Below are 25326 nucleotides of genomic sequence, written 5' to 3'. Positions count from 1 at the left end.
AGGTTTACGGGAGGCGGATGGTCGGGCCGATGAGGCTTGGGAGGGGGCTTTGGGCCGCTGGTCACTGTTTCCTATGCATGACGGGTGGATGACTGTGCGGTTGGGGGCCCCGGTGCTGTCTATGGAGTGTTCTGGTTTATGGGACCGCCATGCCTGTTAGCGTAGGGACATGGAACGTTAAGGGCCTGAACTCACCACAAAAGAGGCAGAAGGTGTGGAAGTACATAGCTGACCATCAGTTGGATGTGGTGGGGCTCCAGGAGACACACCTGGCGCGTAAGGACGAGATGCGCCTTCGCCATAAAGCATTTCCCATTATCTATAGGTCCTCGGCGTCCACAAAGCACAGGGGGGTGGCTCTCCTATTTCGCTCTACACTGCATTTCCAACCTCATGATGTGTGTGGTGATAAGGATGGACGCTGGCTGATGGTGAAGGGGCTTGTCCGTGGGAGGCTTTGTACTTTCGTGGTGTTATACGTCTCCAACGCTGGTCAAAATCAATTTTTACAAGGTGTGTTGCAACGTGTGGGTGATTTTGCGGAAGGGAACCTGTTCCTCTTGGGGGACTTTAACCTGGTGTGGGATGCGAGTGTGGATAGCTCTGGATCTCATAGGGCTCATACAGGGGTGTTTTCTCCCTCCTCGCAGCAGTTGGTGGGTGACCTAGGACTGGTGGACGGCTGGCGTTTTTTTCATTCTACCTCCCGAGATTACACTTTTTTCTCGCATGTCCATCATTCTTATTCCCGATTGGACCACATTTTTATTAGCCAGGCACTTAGGGGTGATGTCCTTGACTCCGTCATTCTTCCACTCTCGGTCTCTGACCACAGTCTGTTGGTGCTTACCGTCCGATGGTCGTCACCTGGTGATGGGCAGCGGAAGTGGTACTTCCCGGCTTCGGTGGTGCGGGATGATGTCTCTAGTAAGGCGCTCCGTAAGGCCATCAAGGAATTTTTCGAGTTGAACCCAGTGTCGGACACCTCGGTCTCCAACACTTGGGATGCGTTGAAGGCGTCCATCAGGGGCACCTGCTTGGGCCTCAATGCGAATCTTAATAAAGCGCGGCGCAAGGACAGGGAGGCTCTAGAGACCGAACTGGCGAAACTTGAGCAGGCTCACAAGCTAAACCCCTCTAGAGTGACTCTCCGGCCTTTGACCGCTATTCGTGGGAAATTGAGAGCCCACTACAACAACAGGGCTGAGTTGACGCTATTGAGGCTGGGCAGGCAGTCTTATTCCTGCGGCAATAAGGTGGGAAGGCATCTGGCACGGCAACTGCGGGATAGGCGGGAGCGTGAGTATATCGGGGGGATTCGGGACGCTGCGGGAGGGTTGCATCACCGGGATGAGGACAAGGCTGAGGTTTTTGGCCGTTTTTATGCGGATCTTTACGCTGGAGTTGAGCTGGATGCGAGATCCCAGGAGCAGTATCTGCAGCGCTTGACCCTTCCCCAGGTGTCCAGAGAGTGGAATGACATCTTGGAGGCTCCAATTACCAGGGAGGAGGTTCTTGGAGCTATTAAGAATCTGAAACTGCACAAGGCCCCTGGGCCAGACGGATATACTGCCGTCTTCTACAAGACGTTCGCCTCTGAACTTTGTGATTTCTTGGTGACCCTTTTTAACAGCATGGCTGAATCCGGCTCTTCGGAGGGTTCCCTGGCCGAGGCGGTCATAACGGTCCTGCCGAAGCCGGGGAAAGACCTCACTCAGTGTGCCTCGTTTCGCCCCATAGCGCTCCTTAACTTGGATGCGAAATTATACTCAGCGATCTTGGCGCATAGAATGCAGGATCTGCTACCAGCGATCATACACCCAGACCAGTCCGGGTTTATCAAGGGGCGTCAGACACACGACAATACGCGTAGAGTAGTGCATCTCATTGAAAAGGCGGACAGGTTTCGCATTCCGGCGGTCCTGGTGGGGTTGGATGCCGAAAAGGCATTCGACCGGGTGGACTGGCGCTTCCTGTTTCATACGATGATGGCTTTTGGCTTTTCGGAAAAGTTCATTACCATGGTGAAGGCCAACTTCTGCAGTCCTAGATCTCGAGTGGGAATCAATGGTCACCTGTCTGCTTTTTTCCCGCATACCAGAGGCACTAGGCAGGGTTGTCCCCTTTCCCCGCTTCTGTTCGCGTTGAGCATAGAGCCCTTGGCGGTGGCAGTGAGGGAACATGCGGGCATACGGGGCATTCCGTTCACGGGAGAGCAACACAAAATCACGCTCTTCGCGGACGACGTACTTCTCTCCGTGGCGGACCCAGAACGTTCGCTGCCTTGTGTTAGGGAGGCCTTGCTGAACTATGAGGAGGTGGCCGGCTTCAAGGTTAACTACAGCAAGTCATACGTCCTGAATCTTACTCTATCGCCGTTAGACGTGGAACGAGTGCGCACTCTGACACCCTTAGCCTGGGCTGCTGATTCGATCGTCTACTTGGGGGTCCACTTGACTCCTACTGTGGGCAAACTATTCGCGGCCAATTTCCCCTCTTTATTGGCGAAGACTCGAGCCGAGTTGGACAGGTGGAAGCCTAAATTTCTGTCTTGGTTGGGCAGGATCCATGCTGTGAAGATGGTTCTCCTTCCCAAATATTTGTATTTGTTTCAGGCTTTACCCATCTCTTTGGACTGCGACTATCTTCGGCGCCTTAGGACGCAGATATTGCGATTTGTGTGGCAGGGGGGCCGATCGCGCTTGTCCTTTGCACTACTACGTAGGCCGAGGTCCGAGGGCGGTGTGGGTCTTCCTGATGTCCAGCTTTATTACAAAGCGGCGCAGTTGAGGATATTGGTGGAGTGGTCACAGCAACAGTCGGAGAAGCATTGGCTGCACATGGACCGGAGTGTAGCGGGGAGGTCGGTGTGGGATTTGGCCTGGAAGCCCAAGAAGGACCGTCCTTTGAACGCCTATTTAAGTACTCCTACGAGTACTGTCCTGAAGGTATGGGACACCCTTGCTGGGGACGAACGTTGGACTACGTTCCCCTCACCCTTCACACCCTTGCACTACAACCCGGCCTTCCCGCCGGCGCAGCGGGAGGGGAACTTCGATGCCTGGAGGGAGGGGGGATGTAGGGCTCTGACCCACCTGTTCAACGGTCCGGTTCCCCTCACTTTTGCTAATTGCGTGAGGGACTATGGGGTTCCCCAGAATGACCAATACCGTCATGCACAACTGCTCCATTGGGCCACGTCCCCGGGGGTACTGGAGGCGGCCACGAGACCGCCTTCCCCATTCGAGGCTTTCCTGCTGCGGACGTCGACAATGAAGGGGGTCATCTCCTTTCTGTATCAGCTTCTGCTTAAATCGGCGATTTCGCCTAGGCCTCGATATATGGGACAATGGGAAGAGATGCTAGGGAGGGATATCTCAGACAATGAATGGACAGCTCTGTGGAGGGATGTCGCGAAGTTTAATCACTCGCTTCACCTCAGGGAAGCCCACCTCAAGACTCTTATGCAATGGTATTTATGCCCGACCAGGCTACATCGCTTCTACCCGGCCACTTCCGATAAATGTTGGAGGGGCTGTGGGTTTCTTGGGGACTTTCGCCACATCTGGTGGGACTGCCCTATTGGGAAGAAATTCTTTCGCATATTAGGGATATTCTACAGTATCCTATAGAGGATTCGATGGCCTCCGTCCTGTTAGGCCTCCGAGAACCCGGTCTGGAGCACCAAACCAGGGCGGACAAGAAGATTTTGTGGCTTTGCCTGGGTGCTGCCAAGATTACGCTGGCAGCTGCCTGGAAACAAAAGGAGGCACCGGCTATTTCACTGTGGCACGCACGGCTGTGGAAACTTCTGAGTTTGGAGAGAATGGCGGACATATTCCTTGGTGATTTTAAGAACTTCCAATTCCAGTGGGGTCCATTGGTGAATTTCCTGTCTAAGGGCTTGCCGTCCGCTGTCTGCCCAGCATCCTTGAGGTCACTCCATTTGTTTCAGGTCTAATTTGGTTGCTCGAAAGTGTTTGGATTGATTGAGTCGCCACCATGGGGGGAGGGAAGGGGGGGGGGGGAGTTCTGTTTATCGGTTTATGGTTCACCAAGGTACCTAGCGAGGTTCTATGGCCGGTTGTTTGGTTCAGCCGTAATATGGACATGGCAGCCATCGGCGCTAGCCAAAGCCGGAAATTTGCCTATGTTATTATGGACTCGACGCTTTTGCATTTCTGCTACCGGACTGGTCCTCCCCGAGAGGAATTGTATCGCACCTTGGTGAATTTCTTGTGTGTACTGTTTTTTTTTTTTCAAAACTGAAAATAAAAATTTTATTAAAAAAAAAGTGACCATCAAAAAACAACGACAGAGTGTCCTTCTCAAGAGAGAGGAGAAGTGGGAAAAGAATCACAGTTGATTCTTTAGAAATCCCCCACTCACCAACCTAGTTGGTGACATGCTTCATCATCAGGCACCCCCCCAGGAAGGTCTAGAACCCCCCCCCGTGTGCTTCGACGCCTGAGTTACTGCGGAGCTGGTTAATTTGTGTGTGTGTAACAAAGTGATTTGAGATAAAAGTGACTAGGTTGTGTCCCCAAAATTGTTTTATTCACAGGCCAACCCAGCACGGCTAAAATGAAAAGCGGGGGTTAGAAAAGCTGGATAGATGTTTCAGCTATGCCACGCTAAGTGCGGTCAACATGTTTCTGCCTATCTAAATGCAAGTCACTAGGCATTCATCAGGACCAGTGTGTAGACCCCGGCGGTATGAGCGCGCTAAGACTCACCCAGACCTGGTGGTTATAGTGTAAAAAGAACAGGAAAAATATTGAAAATCTGTTGTGAGAAGGGTACCTGGATAGTTTCGGCACCCAGCAGGTACATGAGGCGTGATCGCTAATCGCACCATGGGTCTCGGGAGGGGGTGGTGGCTAGTAGGCACATCGCCAACAAAGCCAGGCACCCACTTGGAACCTGGAGTCTGCCTCGATTACCGGACCCCGTTGATGGCTGTCCTAAAAGTTAACAAGGCGGTAACCAAAAAGCCCGCTTTCCAATCACGCGCAATCGTTTAACATAAACGATGATGCGAGCCAATGGAAAGAGGGGCAGGGCTTCAAGTATACTTCTGGAATCGTATCGATTCCGAAAGGCACTCGCATGGCGAGAGCAGGTCATGTGCGCTGCTAACGCCAGGCGAGACCTAACAACGAATGACTTTCGTATAGTTATGTACACTCTGTGGCCAGAAAAAAAAAGAGTTTTGACTGAGTTGCATAACGGTCTTTTTTGTTAATAAAAAAAAAAAGTGCTAGGAATGAATACTACTACTCCAAAGAAATATAACCCGTACTTCAGAGGCAAGGTTAAAGTTATCTTGATTTCTTGAACCTTCCTCTTGCCAAGTGTAATAATGTAAATTTCTTACAGTAGAAGATTGTCCAAAAAGCAGGTAATTTATTAAGAGCACCCTGTCTATGTACATCCAACTCAGAATCTAGTGGCAACTGACCAAGATCTTCTAGTTGACAGAAGCTTAGAATCATGACATACAAGGGTTCTCCATTTCATAAGTAAGCACACACACACACACACACACACACACACACACACAAGCATTGATAAACATAAAATAAGATACATGTGATTTACTACACAAATCTGTTGTTGAGTGGAGTGTACTTCCTCCAAAAAGGATGTCACCAGAGATATTATTTGGACTGGAGAAACGATTGTTTGTACTTCAAATTGTATTTCTCCAGGGCATCTCCTGGAGAAAGCTGTTCTGAGTTCTGTGAATAAAAGTAATGATGAAATCATGCTTTAAAAAGAAATATGCCCACCGGGCTTGTTGGCTATTTCTATATTACACTGCGCATAAGGCTTACAAATTACAGTTGTCTGTTCCCAATTTCTTTATCAAGCACATGTCTGGCATCTAGTAAAAGATGTGTCCACTCCATAAAATTTTCTTTTATTGCTAGAAGTTCCCACTCAAGCTCGGAGTACTAACGCCCAGCAGGAGTAATAAAAGGCGAATAGGTAAAGATCAGATGTTTATTCTTATCACTGTCTTCTTCCAGTAGTAACACAGCCCTCACGGCAAATTCTTGCTCATCATTTTCCACCAGGAATTGGTTGGTTGGATGATTAGAATGGTGGAGGAGCAGAGTACTGATAAATTCATTTTCTAATGCCCTGGAGGCTTTTTCGACATAACTATCTCAGCAGAATCCAATCTGTTATTGCTCCTTAAGAACTCTTGTGATATCATTTGAGTAAATAGAAAAGTTCTTAATAAATGGACACTAAAGGTTTGTGAAACTGAGACAACACTGACTCTCCATGATGAAAGAGGGGGCGACTCTTGCAACCTATGTTTCTTCTAATAGTATAGCAGTTAGACTGAAAAATCGTTCACTTTGTGATAGAAAGCTGAAAGTTCGTACAGGCACTTGTATTTGTAAAAGCAATCATATAAGAGCAAGACCCAAGTGGATCTTACCTATAAAACTTCATACCCACAGAACCAACTCCCTTGCTTGTCGCAAATTCAATCCCATCTGAAAGGGCCTAATTTTCAAAGAATACACATTGCAATGGCACCTTTCATCCAGTGTAGTGGGAAACTGAAGTACAATATAAGTGTTCTTGAATGAGATCTTAATGATAGACCAAGGAGCAGATTTACTAACTGTTAAAGCCAGAGGACACAACTCAAAATTGCTGCTGTGCGTTTCGTGAAAGAGAGAGAATAGAGCAGCACCGTATCTATTAATATATGACACTGTTTTCCCCTCTCTCTGCACTGGCGCACGTTAAGCTGCCATGCACCACGCACACAAACCCTTGTATCATACTTCATGGTGTGTGTGTGTTAAGCCAAGCGCAGGTTTTCTCCTTAAAGGGGACGCTCCCAGTACAAAAACTGTGCTCTAATACTTTTCCTACTTTTCCCACTATGTATCTGTGTGCTGCACAGTGCACCTCACATGCAAAATTGGAAAGATGTGGAGAATTTTAAAAGCTGCTCCCCTGTTACGTCTGCTTCAACGACGTGTCATTTTTCCACACATGTCAAAAGCCACATGTTGTTAGATAGGAACACCCATGTACCACCCACTGTACACCCCCTTAACTCAAAGGAGCACAAAGTATCGCAAGATGTTACTTTAAAATATTATAGGCAACTTTCCAACCCAAATCATGATTGGAATGGAAAGTAAATACTTCTATAATACTTTACACTGGGTTTGCCACTTTTGTGAAAGAAAGTTGATTATTTACTGAAAAATATTGACGCTGAACTTGTTTTCATCGTATATTAAACAGACCCCGTTACAAGTTCAGAAGAAGGGATTCACTTCAAAGTTATCAGTCAACAATATATATGACATGAGCAGGGACATGTACAACTAATATCAAACTACCACATAGTCTCCATTGCAGATCAGGCAGTGGATGTCGATTCACTGATGCCGAGCAAGCAAGTTAGGATACCAGGAGCACACAGATACTCCAGATCTGCAGTTGCTTCAGACATTGCTCTTGGCCTAAACCTGTATTGAAAGATTATGCCACAAACTGTAAGGCATAGGTACTCTAGTTAATCAGGCATGGCCTCATCACTGCTTTAGTTGTGAGATTGATAGGACTCTGAGAGCACCAATCCCACAGCATCAATGTGATCGTTTTTTGGGAGTTATTTTCTCATATCTACAGTTTAACTAAAGAGCCTTCAAAGGGTCCTACTCTTGGGCCTGTAAAGGATTTGAAACTGAAACTTGAATGGTATGTTGGTAACCCCTGAATAGAGCTTAAAATTGTTTGAATTAAAATGTTCCTTCTTACCCTCCTTACATATACCATGTACTCAGTACCTACAGCTTATACTTCAACCCCTGCAAGAGAACTGATGGAAATAGGCAGGTAGATTTATATCAGAATCTGACTCTAGGATGTGTGTCTAACCTCAATGGTTACTTGTTGAATTATTTATTATTTTATTTTATTCAGAAACTTGACCTAGCCAACAGGTGTCAAGAAACACTAACCTGGCAATCTCGATAAAGCAAGAGCAATGGTAGTTTCCACACTTCATCACACTCTTGGTTGCAAAGCTTGGCTGAGCCTGCACTACAGGAACGTTGTTATCTAAAAAGCAGAGATCTTTACCATGACTATTGTTTGAACATTTCAGTTTTAACTTTAGATATTGTCTATGATATGCCCGCTGGCACACTGTCTATTTATTATTATTATTATTATTAATCGGGTTTTGTAAAGCGCAAACAACCCGGAGGCCTCGTAGCGCTGTGTATAGTCATACTAATGTAAGGGGAAGAAGTTAAATGAACAGATACGTTTTCAGATCCTTCCGGAATTTTAGAAGGCTGGGTTCACTACGAAGGAGAGTGGGCAGAGAGTTCCATGCCTTTGCGGCATTCCAAGAGAAGGAACGCCCACCCCATCTGGAGCGTCTGATCTTATTGACAGTAGCGAGGAAAGCAGTACTAGATCGCAACGATCTGTGAGGAAGGTAGGGGTTTGCAAGGGAGCAAATCATAGTAGGGGCAGTTTTCCACATGGATTTGTGCATGATACACAAGGATTTGAACAACACTCTGGCCTTAATGGGAAGCCTGTGCAGTTTCCTCAGGGCCATTGTGCCTGATTCCCGTTTGTTGAGGCCTAGTAAAAGGCGGGCTGCAGCATTTTGTGTCACCTGCAACTTCCTTATTGTGGAGGTGGGAGCCCCTAAATATAGGGAGTTCCCATAGTCCAAACGGGACAAAATAATGGCTTGCACCATTATTCTACGGGCTTCGAAGGGGAGAAGTGGTAGCACCTTTCTCAGCATACGCATGAGCCCAAAGCATGTGGCGGACAGAGTAGTAGCTTGTTGCAAAAAGCTGAGGTTAGTGTCCAGCCAGATGCCTAGACTTTTTATATGGGACTTTGGTTGGGGTGGAGGACCCATACACAGGGGCCAGTCCGACATAGGACTGGGGATGGTTGAGTTGCCTAGCATCATGAGCTCCGTTTTCTCGCCGTTTAGTTTTAAGTGCGAGGTAGCCATCCACTGAGCGACCGCTACCAAACAATTACTTAGATTCGAGGGGGAAGAGTCAAGCTGGTTCATAGATACAACTGATTGTGTATCATCGGCGTAAGTAACTATGTCAAGGCCGAACGAGTGCACTATATCAGCAAGAGGCTGCATATAAATATTAAAAAGGGTAGGGCTCAGAGCAGAGCCCTGGGGCACACCTTGGTCCAGGGGCCAAATTTTTGAATGGGTAGTGCCCTCAACAACCTCAAAGGAGCGGTTCTCCAAAAAAGACTGGAGCCAGTGCATGGCCTTCCCAGAAATTCCAATTTGATAGAGGCGGTGGAGGAGAATGCTGGTGTTGACAGTGTCGAAGGCGGCACTAAGGTCGAGCAGCATAATTGCTGTAGTGCCGCCTTGATCCATTTGTTTCCTAGCCAGCTCAGTTACCGCCAAAAGAGCCGCCTCAGTTCCCAATTTGGGACGGAAGCCAGCTTGGGAATCATGAAGTAGATGATGATTTTCTAAGAATTGGGTAATGGACGTGTTGATGTGTTTTTCCAAGAGTTTGCTGACCCACGGAAGGAGAGAAATAGGTCGAAAGTTGGCCATGTTCTCCGGGTCCAAGGTAGGCTTTTTCAATAGAGCCTTAACTTGGGCACATTTCCAGGCAGTGGGTACTGAGCCTATGGTAATAGAAGCATTCAGAATATTAAGAATAACAGGTTTGATGGTGTCCTCGATTTTAACTAACTGGCAGGGGGGGGCAGGGTCCGTAGGAGATCCAGATTTAATTTTCAGCATTAGGGCCCCCAGTGAGTTCTCATCCAACAGTGGAAACTCATCTAATTTTGGAGTCGTGGCGTTTAGTGAAGTGGTTCCTGTATCCTGGAACAGATTGGGTGGGTTAAAAGCAGAGGCAATTTTCTGTATTTTACTGTGAAAGTATTGAGCTTGGCTATCACAGCGGGCCTGGGCTTTGCTAGGGTCAGTGGGAGTCGGAGGGGTATCAATCAGGAATTTAGCTATCCGAAAGATTTCTCTGGATGAGTTGGAGGCGGTGATAATTTTTTCCTCGAAGTATGAGGTTTTAATACGTCTAATTTCTGTTTTGTATTTTTTGATAGCTTCAAGATGAATGGTTTTATCTATGTTACTGCGGGAAACCCTCCAATTCCTTTCAAGTTTCCTACACACCCTCTTTAGTTCTTTAAGTTGGGGAGTGTACCAAGGCGAATCCTTAGATTTGGTCTTTTCTTTGAGGGCTTTGATGGGTGCAATGGAGTCCAGGGCTGTGCACAACCAGTTGATGTAGTTCTCATACTGCAGTGCCGGGTCTGTCTCATTTTGGGGGGGAGCCAAGGAGAGAGAATTGGCCCATTGGTCTGGGGAAATTTTAGACCAATCTCTCCCTTGTAGGATTGTGCGAGGGGGGGCCTGTAGTGACATAGCTGGTGTCCACTGTATAGGTATTAGATAGTGGTCTGTCCAAGTAAGGGGCAGAGGGGTCCCTACTTCCAGTCTATGGTCGTTACTGAGTACCCCATCAAGGAGATGGCCCTTTTCATGTGTGGGTTCAAAGCCTTTCTGTGTGATCTGGAGAGCCGCCAGACTATCCAGAAATGCCCTGGCCGTTGAGTTGTTGGGGTCATCTAAATGAATATTTACGTCTCCTAATAGCGAGAAGTAGGGTCTGCTAACCACTAAGTCAGCTATCTTAGATTGAAGTGAGTCCATAAACTCTCCCAATTGGTTAGGGGGACGGTAGATGAGAGCACCAGAAAATGAGACTGTAGGTGAGAAATCCAGTGTGAAGAGCATACTCTCACAGTTGGAAATTGCGGCCGAGGTGGATCTACAGAGGTAGTGGTTTTTAAGAAGAATGCCTAAGCCTCCTCCTCTGCCTTCCGGTCTGTCTACCCTCTGCAAGATATATCCCATTTGCATAATAGAAGTAATATCAGGGTCAGATGCATCTTTTAACCACGTCTCTGTCAGAAATATTACGTCGGGATTATTCTCCTCTAGCAGGAGGGACATTTGCACAGCGTGTTTGGTTAATGATCGGCAATTTAAAAGAAACATTTTGTACGTTTTGGCAGGGTGCAGTTTACCCTCATGGCTGGAGAGTAGGAATTTGCAGTGAGAACAGATTCCAGTGGTAGAATTAGGATGAATAGAGTGCCGACAGGTGTCGTCAATTGGCGGCATTAGGTTTTTTAATGTAATAGAGTCATACCGCATCAGTCTGCTGCGTTCTGTTCCGCACTGAGCAGGGGGGGTGGCCCCTGGTCCCGTCCGGTCGCGGACGGGCGCAGACGGGCTTGCCTTTGGCGCACCGCCGGCGCGCCCGCTGCGCGCGCCCGCTGCGCGGACGGGCGGATCTGATGTTTTTATCCACTGTAGGGGGCGGGAGGAGGGTGGGATAGTCGATCATCTAGACCGCGATCCTTCCCCTACCCAAGATGGCGCCCAAAGTCAGTTCAGCGCCCAGCGCCCGACAATAGCGGCGCTCTGTCAGCTGAGCAGGAGGGGGGGGGCCGCCCTGGGCAACGCGATTCTCACACCAAGGTAGGGCCAACTGGATGATTAAAATCTATCCAATTAAAATATGTACAATTTTTAAAAAGCTAGTTATTAGTAATCAATAACAGGCAAATAGCATATAGCACAGATTCATTCAAGAGCAAGAGCGCTAAAGAGCCCCCGGCTTCCGCCTCAGGGGTGAAAAGAAGTATGACAAATACCTCGAGGGAGCGGGACTGCACTCCTTTTGTAACCTGGGAGGGCGGGATAGTCGATGATCTAGACCGCGATCCTTCCCCTACCCAAGATGGCGCCCAAAGTCAGTTCAGCGCCCAGCGCCCGACAATAGCGGCGCTCTGTCAGCTGAGCAGGAGGGGGGGCCGCCCTGGGCGACGCGATTCTCACACCAAGGTAGGGCCAACTGGATGATTAAAATCTATCCAATTAAAATATGTACAATTTTTAAAAAGCTACTTATTAGTAATCAATAACAGGCAAATAGCATATAGCACAGATTCATTCAAGAGCAAGAGCGCTAAAGAGCCCCCGGCTTCCCCCTCAGGGGTGAAAAGAAGTATGACAAATACCTCGAGGGAGCGGGACTGCACTCCTTTTGTAACCTGGGAGGGCGGGATAGTCGATGATCTAGACCGCGATCCTTCCCCTACCCAAGATGGCGCCCAAAGTCAGTTCAGCGCCCAGCGCCCGACAATAGCGGCGCTCTGTCAGCTGAGCAGGGGGGGGGGGCCGCCCTGGGCGACGCGATTCTCACACCAAGGTAGGGCCAACTGGATGATTAAAATCTATCCAATTAAAATATGTACAATTTTTAAAAAGCTAGTTATTAGTAATCAATAACAGGCAAATAGCATATAGCACAGATTCATTCAAGAGCAAGAGCGCTAAAGAGCCCCCGGCTTCCGCCTCAGGGGTGAAAAGAAGTATGACAAATACCTCGAGGGAGCGGGACTGCACTCCTTTTGTAACCTGGGAGGGCGGGATAGTCGATCATCTAGACCGCGATCCTTCCCCTACCCAAGATGGCGCCCAAAGTCAGTTCAGCGCCCAGCGCCCGACAATAGCGGCGCTCTGTCAGCTGAGCAGGAGGGGGGGCCGCCCTGGGCGACGCGATTCTCACACCAAGGTAGGGCCAACTGGATGATTAAAATCTATCCAATTAAAATATGTACAATTTTTAAAAAGCTAGTTATTAGTAATCAATAACAGGCAAATAGCATATCGCACAGATTCATTCAAGAGCAAGAGCGCTAAAGAGCCCCCGGCTTCCGCCTCAGGGGTGAAAAGAAGTATGACAAATACCTCGAGGGAGCGGGACTGCACTCCTTTTGTAACCTGGGAGGGCGGGATAGTCGATCATCTAGACCGCGATCCTTCCCCTACCCAAGATGGCGCCCAAAGTCAGTTCAGCGCCCAGCGCCCGACAATAGCGGCGCTCTGTCAGCTGAGCAGGAGGGGGGCCGCCCTGGGCGACGCGATTCTCACACCAAGGTAGGGCCAACTGGATGATTAAAATCTATCCAATTAAAATATGTACAATTTTTAAAAAGCTAGTTATTAGTAATCAATAACAGGCAAATAGCATATAGCACAGATTCATTCAAGAGCAAGAGCGCTAAAGAGCCCCCGGCTTCCGCCTCAGGGGTGAAAAGAAGTATGACAAATACTTCCACTCTCTATTATAAATCGAAACGTAAACTTTCTTCTAAACTGAAAAACAATTAAGGTAGATATAGTAACTGTGTTAATGAGAACTACCTTCAATATGCTGGTAAAAAAAATTACAACATATTTAATGGACGGCCTCGGATGGTTTTGACGGCACCCACCAAAGTTTAACAAACATTTTGTATTTGATATTGAGAAAAAAACCTCATGGAAAACATACTCCCAAGGTGCTGTTTAGTTATTGAACAGAAATCTGATGACAATCAACCCCAGAGAGTTTTTTTCCCTAGGTGTGGGGGGTCATTATTTGTTTTTTCTGTCCCTCACTGCCAAGGGTATACCTGGCGTTGACAGACAGAACAAGCATTTGCAATGCAATAGGTCTCGCATTAGGAATTTTTGAGCTATTGGTATTGTAAATGACAAGTTATGTGTTGGTTTTGAAAATAGCTAAATTAATAGCTTTGTCATTTACAATTCCAATAGTTTTAACTTATGCAAATGTGACACCTATTGCATTTGTAATGCAATATGTGTTGTATTTACGTGACTTAGATGTATTGATATTACAAATAGCAATGGCTTTTATTTATTTTTAATAATTAATACTAAAATAAAAGTTATTGTAATTTATAATGGCAATAGATTAAACTTAACTGTAAATAACTTTTGTGAAGATTATGTTTAGTGTATTTTATTGTGACGAAAATTCAAGAACAGAAGTGAAATATTAACATTTTTTTGTGTCATTTGTAATAAAGCAATGTTTCACATTGAGAGAACATATTTGAACCAGTTGTTTTTGAATGGTTGCACATATTGATGCTGTGGTGGTGCTGAGTGATGTTGTAGTGGCCACGAGTGATGCTGTGGCGTTCAGTGATGCTGTGGTGCCCCTGAGTGATGTTGTGGTGCCCCTGAGTGATGCTGTGGTGATGCGATAGAGTGAGTGCGATAGATAGATAGAGTGAGGGCGATAGAGTGAGGGCGATAGAGTGAGGGCGATAGAGTGAGGGCGATAGAGTGAGGGCGATAGAGTGAGGGCGTTAGAGTGAGGGCGTTAGAGTGAGGGCGTTAGAGTGAGGGCGATGGAGTGAGGGCGATGGAGTGAGGGCGATGAGTGAGGGCGATGGAGTGAGGGCGATAGAGTGAGGGCGATAGATAGAGTGAGGGCAATAGATAGAGTGAGGGCGATAGATAGATAGATAGAGATAGAGGTGTAGAGAGAGATGTAAAGAGAGGGGGGTGTAGAGAGAGAGGGGTGTAGAGAGCGAGTGGGGTGTAGAGAGAGGGGTGTAGAGAGGGGTGTGTAGAGAGAGGGGTGTAGAGAGAGAGGGGTGTAGAGAGAGGGGTAGAGAGCAAGGGGGTGTAGAGAGCAAGGGGGTGTAGAGAGCAAGGGGGGTGTAGAGAGAGAGGGGGGTGTAGAGAGAGAGGGGGTGTAGAGAGAGGGGTGTAGAGAGCGAGTGGGGTGTAGAGAGAGGAGTGTAGAGAGGGATGTGTAGAGAGAGAGAGGGGTGTTGAGAGGGGGGTGTAGAGAGGGGGTGTAGAGAGAGGGGGTGTAGATAGAGGGGTGTAGAGAGAGGGGTGTAGAGAGAGGGGTGTAGAGAGCGAGTGGGGAGTAGAGAGAGGAGTGTAGAGAGGGATGTGTAGAGATAGAGGGGTGTTGCGAGGGGGGTGTAGAGAGGGGGTGTAGAGAGAGGGGGTGTAGAGAGAGAGGGGTGTTGAGAGAGGGGGGTGTAGAGAGAGAGGGGTGTAGAGAAAGAGGGAGGTGTAGAGAGAGAGGGGGTGTAGAGAGAGAGGGGTGTGGAGAGAGAGGGGGTATTGAGAGAGAGGGGTGTAGAGAGAGGGGTGTAGAGAGCGAGTGGGGTGTAGAGAGAGGAGTGTAGAGAGGGGTGTGTAGAGAGAGAGGGGTGTAGAGAGGGGGGTGTAGAGAGGGGGTGTAGAGAGAGAGGGGGTGTAGAGAGAGGGGAGTAGAGAGAGGAGTGTAGAGAGAGTTAAGGAGATCCTTTATCTAAGATGACTTATTCATTACACACCCTTAATTTACAAAGAAAATGCGAGAATATGTCTTCACATTACCATATATTGAAAATGTCTTAAAGTATGTGCTTGCAACAAAGTGTAAACAGATCAGTGGCCTCTTTGCTCACACTACAGATTTTACGTTTATTCTGGATCAAAAGCAGCTGGGGTGTTGTGTGTAAACAACAAGCTCTTGGCATTGCGCGGAGGGGGGCGGGGGAGCGGATTTCTTTGAAGTGTGAGAATTCCTTTGAAGTGTGAGTGTAACAACAAGCTCTCGGCATTGCCAAGAGGGAATAAAGTAACAGGCAGCGCGAACCCTTTGTCCGTGATGTACTCAAACCATCTGGAACATAAAAGAGCTCAAACAATATACATTCATTTTAGTGACAGGACATGCAGCCTCAGCCATTAATACTTATTCTAATGACTTCAAAGTCACACCAAGAAAACATATAAGTGCACTAACAAAATACATCATCGGACATACGAATCCCCCTTCATCTCGTATACATCAACCATCAAGTAAAATCATCTGAAGCCATATTTGTAAAAGACAAAACACAATATTGCACATGGGTCACTAAACACACGAACCGACGAGATAACTAAAGTGTGTGTTGCAATCTACCCCTAATGTAACCTTAACTACACATCAAACTTTGGTGCAAACTGGTCAAAGTCAAATATACATGCCACCCAGTAGGTGCTTACCAGTGGAAGCATTATGTCAGTTTAAGTTAGAGGCGTGAATTCGGAATCATTTGCATAGCACAGCTCTGCGGACAATACATAAGCTTCCGAGTTAGCATGATTGGTGCGACCTGCGCTGGAGGTGATTGGGGTGTTCAGTGGTGCTGCTGCAATGACTCCTATTTACAATGCTATGGAATGGTGACCTCTCCAATGCCACATACTAGAAGCAGACAGCCATGCGGGCAGGTGTTATTTATACACTCGCATTTACTAAAGGCACAGATAAATAAGGAATACACGGGCAGTCATAAACTGATGGGGGAGAGAGCATACGCTGGAGAAGAGAGGCGTGCAATGTGCACGGTAAACAGGAGTTTTGGGCAGTCATAAACTGATGGGGGAGAGAGCATACGCTGGAGATGAGAGACGTGCAATGTGCACGGTAAACAGGAGTTTTGGGCAGTCATAAACTGATGGGGGAGAGAGCATAAGCTGGAGACGAGAGGCATGCAATGTGTATGGTAAACAGTAGTTTTGGGCAGTCATAAACTGATGGGGGAGAGAGCATACGCTGGAGACGAGAGGCGTGCAATGTGCACGGTAAACAGTAGTTTTGGGCAGTCATAAACTGATGGGGGAGAGAGCATACGCTGGAGACGAGAAGCGTGCAATGTGCACGGTAAACAGGAGTTTTGGGCAGTCATAAACTGATGGGGGAGAGAGCATACGCTGGAGACGAGAGGCGTGCAATGTGCACGGTAAACAGGAGTTTTGGGCAGTCATAAACTGATGTGGGAGAGAGTATACGCTAGAGACGAGAGGCGTGCAATGTGCACGGTAAATAGAAGTTTTGGGCAGTCATAAACTGATGGTGGAGAGAGCATACGCTGGAGATGAGAGGCGTGCAATGTGCACGGTAAACAGGAGTTTTGGGCAGTCATAAACTGATGGGGAGAGAGCATACGCTGGAGACGAGAGGCGTGCAATGTGCACGGTAAACAGGAGTTTTTAAAAATGGGGACACGAGGAAGGCAGGAGTACAGCTCCCAAGTATAAAATGCGAACTAAACCACCGGCAGTGGTGGCAGACACAGGTGAAACAGTGCACACATGTAAATGCGTCATACAAAGAGCAGACCTCTAAAGAGGTGGGATAGTATAAATACACAGCCAGTACATGGGTTATGTACACAGGAAGAAGTAAAATATACAGATATTATTTTCAACTGCAGGGACCGAGACGCCATTTTACAGGCAGCGCGCACTCGACCTCCTATCCAAATTGACAACTCGGAGATCCACTTCTACCCGGATTACACAGCGGCAGTGGCTCAACAACGTCGCCGCTTCACGGAGGTAAAGAAAGAACTGCATGCTCGAGAACTCAAATACTCGATGATATTCCCAGCGAAGCTACTTGTAGAATCAGAAGGCAAAACGTGGTTCTTTGACACGCCACAAGCGACTCAGGAGTGGTTGGAGGGATGGAGACCGGCGAGAAACCCGAAGAACCGAAATCCGCAGCGCAGCCCCGGAGAGAGGAGCCCTCAACCTAACAACGAAGCAGAATGAGCAGGGGACGTCGCACTACAATCTTCGTTGGGGGTCACCAAAATCTCTCAACCTTTGATTTCCACGACAGACGCCAATCCCCTCACCAATCTGTTGTCAGGTGCCGGACATCCAGTGGGAAGGTGAGGCGGAGGGCCACTTACGGAGGTCCGAATATGGTGGAACTATGACTCAACGGGGCAAGACCCATACAGGTATGACTATACAGTTAAGAATAGCACTGCACGAGTATCTACAGAGAGGGGGGTACGACAACGGACACAGAAGTCTCACCCCCACGAACAAATTTCATGTGTTGGGACTGTAAGCACTCTGCTCAGTTGGGGAGGTGGAAGGTTCATTGTCCGCCGGGCAGGGAGGCAGGGAGGGGGGTAGAGGTTCTTAATGTTTTTACCTTGTTTAGTTTTTGTTTTAATAGTCTCTTTCTAACTTGGTTGGCTACTTACGGACACACGCAACACATACACGGTTTCTTCTTCATGCACTTAGGCTTGATGGCCTGGCCGGAGCGACCACCCGGGAGCTTCCGGTCTCGATTCCTTCCACATGTCACCCGCCCCACAGACACACTGCTAGGCGCACGGGAGTATGTTCTACACTACCACGCACCTCGGACCTCGGTCCACATCCTGAATCCGGTGACACTGCTACACCTGCTTACCGATGATCATGGCTGATCACGAGGTCTCTACACTGAGCCCCCAAGCACAACCACTAGCTGCCCCCACACTCACAGTACTATCGTGGAATGTCAATGGCCTAAGCCATAAGATTAAAAGAGGACTGGTCCTCCAATATCTCAAGAGGAAGGCACCCACATTAGCTCTGCTACAGGAAACACATCTAGTAGGGACTACCTCCAAAGCCCTTAATCGCTGGGGCTTCAAGATGGTCGCACACGCCGAATTCTCGGCGGGTTCCCGTGGGGTGGGAATCCTGGCCCAAAAAAACGCCCCACTCCTCATTCAACGCACATGGGCAGATGACCAAGGGCGGTTTGCGGCGACCCATTGTCAATTGGAGGGACGAACCTATAATATACTTTCAGTATACATTCCCCCCACGCTACACCAAGGGGCATTCCAAGACCTGGGCAAACTCCTGCTTGAACTCCCAGAAGGCGAACTGATCATTGGAGGGGATTTCAATGCAGTATCGAATGCAGCAATTGATCGACAACCTCCTCGTGGTTCCAATAGATCTGACCAACTGTTTACCGACTTCCTAGAAGCAATAGGACTGATGGATATGTGGAGACTTAAACATCCCCATGACCGTCACTACACTTTCCATTCAGGGGCCCACAACAGTCTCTCTAGAATAGACTACATACTAACCCTTGCGATCCCCCCGGAAAAGATCACGACCCTAGAGCTCCTCCCCAGAGGGATATCAGACCACTCCCCGCTGCACCTCACCTACACGATACACCCCACTAGACGACGAAGAATATTTCCGATTTACCCCGGTTATCTTAAAAACAGGGCTATTTTGAAAACTCTAAAAACTTCCACCACGCATTACTTTGAGGAAAACCCAGACTCAGTAGATTCGCCCTCAGTTATATGGGAAGCATTCAAGGTAGTGCTCAGAGGACAGGCCATTTCTACCATTACCAGGCACAAAAAAGAACAACGGGCGGCTGTGGAAGCACTGGAAACGGCAGTCCAAACAGCAGAATTGGCCCATGCCTCAGTTAACTCGGAAGACACAGCGCACACATTAACATTGGCAGTACGGGAATACAAAGCATACGTAGAGGACATGACCAGACCAACGGCTGGCCACAATAGTCGTAGTACACAAACCCGGCAAACCACCTGCCCAGACATCTTCCTAATGAATGTGGATGCTAAAGTGCTGGTAAAAATTCTGGCGCTACGACTACAGCCCCACCTCACAGACCTAATACACCCGGACCAATCGGGCTTTATGCCTGGTAGGAATACCTCACTTAATCTGCGGCGCGTCAATGGGGTCCTGCACCGTATTCCCATGCTACGGGAAGACGCGGCCATCCTCTCTCTTGACGCCACAATGGCTTTCGACCTGGTCGAATGGCCATTCCTATTTGCGGTCCTCAGAAAAATGGGCTTCAGCCCAAAATTTTCCAATTGGGTCAAACTTCTCTACACCAAACCGACGGCGCAGGTAGTAGCCAATGGCCACACTTCCTGCACATTCACACTGGGACGAGGAACGAGGCAGGGATGGCCTCTATCCCCGCTCCTCTTCGCGCTTATTCTAGAACCCCTGGCGGTGCAGGTGCGAGTAGACTCCGTAATTAGAGGAATCACATGGGGGACTGGATGGGAAGATCGCATCTCCCTCTATGCGGACGATGTCTTGATTTATTTGATGTCCCCCACCCAATCCCTGGCGACTTTGATGGACCTACTCAGGGCCTACGGTGAGGTATCAGGTTACACAATTAATTGGACCAAATCACTTCTTTATGTCTTAAAAGGCAACACACCGACGCTGCCCCCTGACTGCACCCTACAGACGGTCACCGGGGGATTCAAATACCTAGGAATCTATGTCACGCCACTGGAATCATTATTCATGACAGAAAACTTGCTAAAACCCCTACTGAGGCTAAAATCTGACGTCACACACTGGCGCTCGTTACCGCTTACTTTGCTGGGAAGGGCCGCATTATTTAAGATGCTATCCCTCCCTAGATTTCTTTACGCATTGCAAAACACACCCTTTCCGGTCCCTCTCACCTATTTTAAGTCCATAGACACGGAAATCTCAGCACTACTGTGGGATGGAAAGCCAGCCCGTATAGCACACTCCAAATTAATAAGGTCCTGGTATGACGGCGGGATCGCCCTGCCGAGTGTTAAATTGTATTACTGGGCGGCACAATTAATAGTGGTTAATCAATGGTTGCACGCCCCACAACTTGACCCAGCCTTCCGCTTTGACCGAACTGTGCTGCCACCTGACCGACTCATGCGGGCGCTATACACGAACAAACGACGCCACGCTTTTACAGGCCCGACAGCCCACACGATCAAGATCTGGCATGTAGCACAGAGAGCCCTGGGATGTGAGGGAGTGCTCACGCTCGCCACGCCACTTTGGGACACGCGGCGTCTGGGTACACTGACAAACACAAAGGGGTTCCGGCAGTGGGACTTAATTGGGATATCCAAAATCGGGGATTTATGGAACAGGGGTGAAGTAATCACTTTCCCAGCCCTTAAAGAAAAATACGGGATGGCAGACACCGAGCACTATCGCTATGCGCAAATCAAGCATGCACTACAAGGGGCAATTCCGACAGGCACACAACTGATTGAATCCTCCCCCCTGGAGGACAGACTCCTTACTGACTGTCTAGAGAAAAAAGCGATCTCCCTTACGTATCGCAAGCTTATCAATAACATGCCTGACCCCACAGCTGTCCTTCGGAGCAAATGGGAAATAGAACTAGAGGACATAGATGATGAGGATTGGCTGTACGCGCTGGCATCTGCCAGGGAGGCTTCCATCCCATCACGACTCAAATTAGTGCAATTGAAAATATTACACAGAATATACTACTCCCTCACACTCCTACACCGGCTGGGCCGCATCCCGAAACCTATCTGCCTGCGAGGATGCGGCCTCCCAGGCACATTCTTCCATACCCTATGGGACTGTCCCAGGATCCAATCATACTGGGGCCGTATACTCTCTGAAATATCAGAAGCAAGTGGTGTTGAATTGTTAAGAGAGCCCAGATGTTGTTTATTAAATATTTGGTCGCCCACGGACATGAATCGGGGACTGCAGACATGGGCAACTTTGGGTATAGCCCTTGCTAAACGGAACATTGCCAGGAATTGGGGGTTGGGTGTGACACCCACATGCACTCAGTGGGGAAAAGATATGGACATAGCTATGTTGGCAGAAAAGGCAGTATATGTTCACCGAGGATGCCCCAAAAAATGGACTAGAATATGGGGGAAATGGAATGAATATAGGGGCCAGCTGTGCGACCCCCCACAAGAACTGTCTGATATTGTAAAATAGCCCGTGAAGGGAAAGCCTTGAAGTGCTAGTGACACAGTGACACAGGGGGGGGTGTTTGCCAAAAGGGAGAGCCATGGACCCTAGATAGCTATCAATGGGCAGGATGGGGAACGACTAAATATGAAAGACATAAAGATATCCCTCTTCCTTTAGGTTGATGTTTAGGAACACCCGTGGCACAATGTGTTGAGGTATCTCTAACTGTGTCAAAGGATAACTGCATTCTACCTGATGTATGAGACAGTGGGGTACCCTGCGAAGAATATATGGCATGTGTTCTGTATTTAAACCGAAATGTCAAGTGTTGTATGTAATATGTAAAAGCCAATAAAATATGTTTTAAAAAAAAAAAATATATACAGATATTTAAGCTGCAAAGAATAACTACACAAGGGGGCTTGTAACACACCTCGAACCTGGGCAGCCGCGTGCGCGCAGAAACACGCGTTCAACAAGTTGGATGGGGGTGGGGAGCAGGGGAGTGAGCGAGTGGGAGGGAACGAGCATATGGGGTGTGAGTGAGGCCAAGCGCGCGCGCGTGCTGGCGAAGCGTCGCGATTCAAGAGCCAGGCTTACTTGCAAGTCGGATGGGGGTGGGGGGGAGCGAGCGAGTGGGAGGGAGGGAAGGAGCATATGGGGATGGGGTGTGAGTGAGGCCAAGCGCGCCCCTGGCGGTGCTTCACGCTTCAGTAGACAACATGCATTGGGAGGAATCCGCTTGTTCAAGAGTATTGTTTCCCTTACAATAGTTCAGAGCTATAAATAGCTCGACCTAAAAAGGACATCTCAACTTCCACCTTAATTAGGGTGTTAGGTGTATTGCTCCTTCTCTGTTGGCCCCGACTGTCTCAAGCCTTCCGAGGAAGCTTTCTGTCAACTTTACCAAAAGGAGCTCTTTCAATGGAAAGCTGACAGCCCTCCTGACCCGAGAAAGGTTGCTAGCCAACACCCTGTCCTGCAAACTATAAATTACCCACTTAGTTTTTACCCTGTTCATCATACATTAACTAACATTGATATCATTCAACAATAATTCTGTGCCGACATATTTACACTGGAGTTTACAGCAAAAATACTTCTTGACCAGCAAAGCGCTAATTTGTGTAAGCAGTGATATATGAAGATTAGATGTTGAGTACCTAGATGAGCCTCTTCGTTTGATTGCCCAGAGAAGTCAATTCTTCAGCTATTTCATTCTTACAATGTGTTGGACCCTTGAAATTCTCTTGTGCTCTCTTGTGCTGAGACAGCATCCTTGCCAAATGTTCTGTTGAACTATTGGGAAAAATAAATCCACCCCAATTAACGTTATACATTCTTCTGTTTGTTTTCTTTAGGTCAATGGAGAATGTGCATCAAACTTCTGTGAAGGAAGAGCCTGAGATGAAAGATAATGTTTCAGTTGATTATTTAGAGGAGTATGATGTGATTTCCGAAGAGGAACTTGAACAGTTTAAGAATGCAATCGAGGAAGGTGACCTTCCTGGAGCAGCTGAAAAACTCATGGAATCTCTAGATACATTAGAAAGTGCCAAGTTGGACATCGCCATCACTGGAGAGTCTGGCTCTGGGAAGTCAACATTTGTCAATGCAATCAGGGGCATAGATGATGAAGATGAAGATTCAGCCCAGACTGGAGTGGTGGAGACAACGATGGCTCCGACACCATACCTGCATCCTCAGTACCCAAACGTGACTGTGTGGGATCTTCCAGGAATTGGAACTGAAACCTTCCAGTCAGCAGAATACTTGAAGCAGGTCTGCTTTGAACAATACGATTTTTTTATAATCATTGCAACAGAACGTTTTAAATCAAACCACGCCAAGCTGGCCCGTGAAATTAATAACATGGGGAAAAAGTTCTATTTTGTGCGTTCAAAAGTGGATGCTGATTTGGATGCATCTAAGAAACGTCGCAAATCTAGCTACCAAGAAGGGAAGATTTTGCAGCAGATCAGGGAGAACTGCATAGAATGTCTAAAGAAGGAAGGAGTGGAGTCACCCCGGGTCTATCTCCTATCGTGCTTTGAGCTTGACAAATTTGAGTTTGAGCTGCTGCAGGAAACATTGGGTAAAGAACTTCCCAGCCACAAAAGGCACGCTTTTCTTATAGCTCTTCCTAACATCTCTATTAAAGTGTTGGAGAAGAAAAAAGATTTGATGAAAAAACAAATATGGAAGATAGCCAGTGTATCTTGTGCTGTGGCAGCTGTTCCTCTTCCAGGACTCTCGATTACATGTGACCTTATAATTTTGAAGAAATACCTGTCAAATTACTGCAAGAGCTTCGGTTTAGATGATGAGTCCTTAGAGAAACTTGCCAGAAAGGTCAATATTCCTCTGGCAGATCTGAAGTCGGTCATCAAGTCGCCACTCGCCAAAGAAATTACAGATGATTTAATAATAAGGTTATTTACCGGCTCTGCAATGCTTGGGCTGGCCACGGCAACTGAAGAAGCGATAAGGTTAATTCCCTTCCTAGGTTGGGTGGGAGCAGGAAGTATTTCTTTTGTAACCACTTATTACATGTTAAATAAATTCTTAAATGATCTGGCAGAAGATGCCCAAAGAGTGCTAAAAAAGTCCATGTTTGGGACAGCTGTTTAACCAATTGATGAGTCACTAATACTATAAGCATGACTTTTGAACATTCTTATACCGCAATGAATTTGGGTAGGAACCACCAAACAGCACAGCCGACAGTGCCTTATTAATTAAAAAAGTTTTAAAAAATGATGTGTTGAATTTGAGGAATTTGACTGTATAGGACCCTATGATCGCAGTTAAAGCATGCCTTTCTTGGATGTTGCCTAGTGAGTGATATTTTCTATCCTGGGTTGATGTTATCACGGGGGAATAAGTAGTAGAATATCCTCTGATCTCCTGATGGTGTAATATCACAACTGGAATTCCAATACTACTGGTTATGGTAATTCGGAAGTGTGGTATTAATGCACTATTACGACTCTGCCCCTAAAAAATGGGGAGTAAAGGTGGTAATCAGTGTTTCTACACCTATTTCTACATGTTTTTTCCTCAATCAGGGTACATCACCTGCACACACCTAAACATATTTTGTTTGGTGAAATGCACATTTTTGAAGACACTTAAATGTGCAGTATTGCCACACATCTTGCAATCCAAATTGTGTTTTCCATATGTTCTCATAACCTAAGTAAATTTGCAGACTGCACAATTTAATTGTCCTGACCAAACAACAAGTAGTTCATTGGCCAGGTGTGCTTCTTCTAAAAAGTTTGACTATTTTCCAGTTGCTGTGGGCACTTTAAAGTATAGATGAATAAACAGTTAATCAAAAACCGTTTGTAATACAACTAAAGCAAATGCACAATATGGACAATTGTTCTCCTTTGCCGTCACAAAAATCATTAAATTATAATATTACCACTGAATGTGTGTTTTGATTTATTGTGTACACTTTAATACTCTATGCTGGGATGGGAAGATAGACAGCTTCAAGGCAAAGGCTGGATTAAAGAACAAAGTGGCAGAGATTAGAAAGTAAAGTACATGTTTCAAAGTAGGTATCATAGTCTTTATAGTTGTTGGCCCTATTTGAATTTACCTTCATTCTGCAAGCCCATATGTCACAGCTACGCCCTACAGAATCCACATTTTCTCGACCTTGCAATAGAGATAAGGATGCCCTAGACCCCAGGTGGGCAGAAACACTGTTGGGGATTTAGGAATGGACCAATAACTGGACTGCTCACCCACTCCCCATATTTCTATTCCTAAAAAATATGTCACTGGTGTCTAGTGAGCGTTAGGCCCCCACG

At 47.3% G+C, this 25326-nt stretch overlaps 1 protein-coding gene across 2 annotated transcripts in view; it reads left to right on the top strand.

Annotated features, from left to right (window-relative positions):
• The window catches only part of LOC144822572 (interferon-inducible GTPase 5-like), a 171906-nt gene extending 146967 nt beyond the window's left edge, over window positions 1-24939 (top strand). For both annotated transcript variants that reach the window (XM_078680269.1, XM_078680267.1), the window contains exon 2: window positions 22864-24939. In XM_078680269.1, the coding sequence (XP_078536395.1) occupies window positions 22868-24133 (1266 nt within the window). In that variant the 5' untranslated portion in view covers window positions 22864-22867 and the 3' untranslated portion in view covers window positions 24134-24939. The remainder of the gene's footprint in view (window positions 1-22863) is intronic.
• The last annotated feature ends 387 nt before the right edge of the window (window positions 24940-25326 follow it).

This window comes from Lissotriton helveticus, chromosome 3_1, assembly GCF_964261635.1.
Source record: "Lissotriton helveticus chromosome 3_1, aLisHel1.1, whole genome shotgun sequence".
NCBI lineage: Eukaryota > Metazoa > Chordata > Amphibia > Caudata > Salamandridae > Lissotriton > Lissotriton helveticus.
This window is presented reverse-complemented; position numbering and strand designations above follow the sequence as displayed.